This window comes from Zingiber officinale, chromosome 10B (genome assembly GCF_018446385.1).
Source record: "Zingiber officinale cultivar Zhangliang chromosome 10B, Zo_v1.1, whole genome shotgun sequence".
Classification (NCBI taxonomy): domain Eukaryota; kingdom Viridiplantae; phylum Streptophyta; class Magnoliopsida; order Zingiberales; family Zingiberaceae; genus Zingiber; species Zingiber officinale.
In genome coordinates, this window is record NC_056005.1 from 36,495,807 (window position 1) to 36,501,401 (window position 5,595).

General features: G+C 35.6%; 1 protein-coding gene across 1 annotated transcript; it reads right to left on the reverse strand.

Moving 5' to 3' along the window:
- Window positions 1-1,958: 1,958 nt before the first annotated feature.
- Window positions 1,959-2,585, reverse strand: LOC122029082 (serine carboxypeptidase-like 19). The gene is made up of 4 exons (XM_042588039.1): window positions 2,576-2,585; window positions 2,290-2,390; window positions 2,114-2,216; window positions 1,959-2,040 (listed from the first exon to the last, which is right to left on the reverse strand). Exons 1-4 carry the CDS (start codon window positions 2,583-2,585, stop codon window positions 1,985-1,987), a joined length of 270 nt encoding a protein of 89 aa, XP_042443973.1. The 3' UTR covers window positions 1,959-1,984.
- Between the last annotated feature and the right edge of the window lie 3,010 nt (window positions 2,586-5,595).

A 5,595-nucleotide genomic window follows, 5' to 3' on the forward strand; every position in this document is an offset into this window, starting at 1 on the left:
ACACCTGACCTTATTACAGTTTTACAAAAACTCAGAGTAGTATGTCTTAAAAGACCAACTATATGGCTTTACAAGTAACTCTTAAGTATGGTAAACCAAACTTATCAACTTTACATATACCAAAAAAAATTCTATCCAATTTGAAGTCTAGCGAAACTCCATCTACTATGGGTTCAACTGCTTTGTTAGCGAGATAATCCGCCAGCAATTTCTTTAGTAAATCAGCATAATTATTTAAATTAATCTAAAAATCGAAGACTTGCAGATCTACATATAGCATTTGCTTAATTAATAGCAAATTCAGGAAAATCTACTTGCAGAAATGGCTTAGAGCAACAACCAGATTCTGGTTCTATCATCGAGCATCAAAAAAGCATTATAGAATCTAGCTAAATTAGACATGAAAAATCAAGTTCCAACTTATTTCCGGAGCATACAAAATCACAAATACAAACAAGGGTTGAAGCAACAAAGCAGCACACAGAGAATTAAGCAAACAAGCTTTACTAATTTAAATTCACAGAGCAAGCAAATTGATCAACCCACAATTATCATAAGGATCTACTCTCTTGATACTCAAATAGACTCAGTAAACGGCCTAACTTCTAGCAGGAATCAAAATTCCTAACTATATTAGCATTTTCCCCAATTCATATTCGAATAAAATTCTCCAACAATCATGCAAAAGCATAGAGATGGTTTATTTAGTTTTTACACGGAATAGAGAGTAGAAAAGAGCAATCCAAACTTCCAACAACATCATAGAGGATACCGCTAATTAGATCATGGAAATCACACAGATAGAACTAGTAAAGAACATAAAAGCCCAAGATTTAACGATGAGACTGAGGGATTTAACAAAGGACCTGCATCTAACCATGTATCAAACCAGAAATTAATATGATCTTCACCTAAACGCCATCTAATCTACTCTTCTGCTACGTTTCTCATCTGTAACGTCCTTTTCCAACAATGTGAAGCTTTGTTTTTGAGTAAAACCACCACAGGAGAGACTGACCCACAGTACATGCTAGACAAAAATTTCGACAAGTGTGTTCTCTACTCCCAATCCTCCTTCTAGCTTAGGTTTACAAATATCTTTCCAAGAGATCCAGTGAATCTTCCTATTGGAACTGATAGAACCCCAGAAAAAATTGACCATAATCATCTCAATTTGATGTAAAATACCCCCTTCGTCACTATTAATAATGGAGTCATCTAAAAAATGAAGATGCTGCAGTAACAAGATTATTACCCTTCTAAACAAAGACATCTACATTATAAAATTGAGAACCCCAGAAAGTTTGTTATGTAAACCAAAATACAGTATACATATTTGACAAAGGATTAAGGTTAATCAATTTTTATATTTGGCAAAGGATTAAGTTATCGGTTTGTATTTGATGTTGGCGCATCAAGTATGCAGTTTAGTCATGCCGATTGGATTTGGTAAATGGACTCAGAAACAGATATCTCCAAATCAAATGCAATCAAGTATAAGAAGCATGTATTCAATTTAACTGAATATTATTATTGTCAAATGCAATAAGATGAACTCATGTATATACCTATTCATAAATATGATCTTGTATGTATTCTGCTATCTCAGAGCGCACTTCATCAATTTCTTCTTGAGAGTACTCCGCTTTTGTGAACTGTGAACACACATAAATTATATGATCTTAAAGAACAAAATATAATTAATTGGAAAAAAATAATAACTAAATAGCAATTCGTGAAGTGATACCAAAGATCATTTTGAGAAATTCATCCTAGTTGATCTACTAAGATTACCCCAAAGAAGTCATCTGATATGATTCCCATGCTGTGAGCATAAGGTATTTTAGAATTGGTATCGACTTTTCCACCCGTGGATGGATTGCCAATCAAGTAACCCTGAAAGCCAAGGCTTTTTCTTTCATATAAACTATGACATAATTTAAAGATCAAAATTAGATTCTTTCCCTTTATTGCCAGTGGCCCATCAATTCAAGCAATTTACCTGGAGGTTAAGTAATGGTTCTTTCCCTTCATCAATACCTGAATTACAGTAAATGAAAATGACATGTAAATTAACACCCTCATCAATAGTTTACATTAAAAGTAGAGTTACCATCCAATATTCTTTTGGCCACCATAGGTACAATTTTTCCAGCATATGAATCCCCAGCAATGTAGAGGGGATTGGAGATGAACTGTGGGTGCTCAACAAGCCACTGCAAAAGTGAAAGATTACATATTTAAGGCACTTACAGTAATTACATCAGGAATATATATGATCTTTCCCACCTGTAAAAGAAACTTAGAAGCCTGTTCGGACCAAATAGTATCGTTGGCATCATACCCTTCATATTTTCTTGAGTATGAGAATCCAGAACCCAACGGGGAATCTACAAAGATAATGTTGGCTACCTGCACGAATGTTTTCACACAGACAGGACAAAAGCATGTATCATATTGCTTCCTCAATTACTGATCAAGAAGAAGAAGTTACCTTGGTCCAGGAATAAGGATGGTAGACCAAGCTTCCCTTATATGGTCCAGGAAACTTAAAGATATGGTCCAGGACTATTACATCTCATCATCTCAAGCAAACTTAGCATAGTCAGATATGAACCAGACTGAGTTAGGAGAACATCTTTCAAACTTGTATGACAGCAAGCTAACCAAGGAAACTTCAAAAAGACCGATATGCATCTTGCAATCTTCTACAATTTCCGCCCTACAAAGGTGGACTAAGACATGAGTCACAATCTTTATTAGTCTACATGATGAAATCTAATTGCTTGTAACTTCACCCAGATAGTATTTGTAACCAAGTCCAACTGGATATAACTTGCAAATTCAAATTCTCAGTCCTCATCCAGTTCTAAGCGCATTTCTTCATCAAGATGAATAACTAAGTTGTAGGTTTGCATACTCACTTTGCCTTTTGAGATCACTTGCCTACTAGAAAAGTCTGCTATGCAATGTGCACAGGTCAAGATCGTCCCATCAGGATCAATGATAGTGCCAGACCCTATACCCATTATAGGCATAGGACCATATACATCTGAAAAGAAGTATTGGAAAAAGCTCATCGTTCAAACGAATACACCTAAAAAAAATCCACATATTGAGGAAATTTGAAGACACAATAAAGTCCTTTCACCTTCAGTAAGACATATATTCACCACGGCAGGACCAGCTGTCGCGGCCGCTTTGACAATAGAGGTCCTTTTGAGGCATCCACTGCAGCATGCCACGTCCTTACTTGAATCCGGAGGTGGAAGAGGGCACGCGGTTGGAAAATGCCGTGCAAAAAACTCTACGAATCAGATTAAAAGATTATGCAACTCCAAATCGATGAAAGAAAACTTTAAGGACGATAGGTTAGGTTTAAACTTGGAGAAAAGATTGAGAATGGAAGCGTGAAATCTTGCTAGAAAATCGACGAAGTCGAAGACAGAAATTGCCGAAACGGATCGCATATCGAAATGGCGACATCTTTTACGAAGGGGAGCACATGCGTGAGAAAGAAGAGAAAATATTGAGAAAGGAGGTGAAGGGAAAAGGAAGAAAGGAGGGTTACTTGTGGGGAGGGAGGGGCCGTCGGAGGAACCGAGAGTGAAGGCGGTGAGAGCGAGGAAGCCAGTGGCGACGCCACGACGGGGATGCTGCAACAGGAGACGCCGAAACATGATTCACCGCCGCCGATCGTAGACCAAGCTTCCCTTGGTCATGTAGGGAAGGGGGCCTTGGAATCCAGGTAAATAGGTGACCACAGAAGATGAGAGAGCAGAGGAAAAGAAGCAGAGAAAGATCAGTGAGACAATCAGGAGAGGGATTTCCATCTTCCTCCTCCTCCTTCCTTCTTCTTCCTTCTTGTGTTGGAACTGGCTGAAAGTCGAGGCGACGAGGAGGAGGCGGTGAAGATGGCTGAAAGTAGAGGCCGCGAGGAGGAGGTGGCGAGGCCGAAAGTTGAGGCGACGAAGAGGGCGGCGAGGAAGGAGGCAGCGAAGAGGGTGGTGAGGAGGGAGGCGGCGAAGAGGGCGGTGAGGAGGGAGGCGGCGAAGAAGGTGGTGACGAAGAGGGCGGTGAGGAGGAGGCGGCGAAGAGTAGGGTTTTGGGAAAGAGACAGAAAAAAAAAAGCGTAAAACAGACAAATGACGAAGGAGAAAAAGTGGCGAAAGAAAAAACAATCGCATTCAACAACACTTAATAGACAACGGTTTTTAAAAACTGTTGTCGTAATCCCAAAAAAGTGCACATAGACAACAGTTTTAAAAAACTGTTGTCGTTCCCTTTAAAAACTGTTGTCGTATCCTCAAAAAAACATAAATTGACAACAGTTTTTAAAAACCGTTGTCATAGGCCAAAAAAATTACTAAAAGACAACAGTTTTTGTTAAAACCGTTGTTAAAAGATAAAAAGACAACGGTTTGGTATAAAACCGTTGTCGTTTGAGTGTTGTTGAATGACATTTTTCTTGTAGTGACATTTGTATAATGTCATTATAAAATATCTATTCTAACTTCAAAAGTGTCTTAAATATAGAAATATACTGATAATAAAAAATGTCACGAAAAAATATTTAATAAACATTTATCTATACCCTATTATTATCTTAATAAGGACAAATATAAATGTCACCTAAACTAATTTACATTGACAATTATAAATGTTTTAAATTTTTATATAAGGATAATAAAATATGACAATAATGATAATTTATAAAGACATTTAAAACTTTCATCTTAACTATTCTATAATGACATTATTAAAGATCAATTATAATATTTTATAAAGATATTAAATATTGTTACTGATATTTATTCAAAATACAAAACATTCACCACATGATAGAAAAAATTATACATCATCACAATTTACCCATCATCACAATTCACTATTATATAGAATAGAAAAGTTTTACATCCAAAATATCCAATTCATTCACCATATCATCACAATTCATCCCATCATCACAAAAGTACAAATGCAATACTAATGTAAAAGTATTGAATTCAACACTAATTAAATACTAACAAAACATTGAGTTTTAAAACTAACAAAGTCTTATAAAATAAAAACTCAACTAATTTACTATCAACCATCTTCAACCATCATATGCAAAATCCAAGTACCTATCACCTACAAATACAATCTATAAATTTATATAAGTAAATTAAACAATGAAAATCTAAACCTAATAAATATAATTTAAAAAATTGAATATCATACCAAGCAAGAAACAAATAAAGTATCATTCTATATGCACTAATAGAAATCTTGAGATCCAAAGAGAGTTGAAATTATTTCATGATCAAAGATATTGTCAAAAAGGCCATTTGAACCCATGACAACTATATCTCCTTCAATCAACCCTAAGCTACATATCTGTTGAATAAGTTGCAACATTTGATTGTCAGTCCAAATGATTATATTAGAAAGATAAAATAAATGTAGCTACTGCATATAAAGATAAAAGTGGAATTCCTGAAAAGTACAAATTTTGTACTTCATAAATTAATGTAGACACAGTTGAGTAGGATATTAACTAGAAGAGGCAATTTGTGTGGACAAATATGTAAACTAAAAGTAGATTGGATAAAT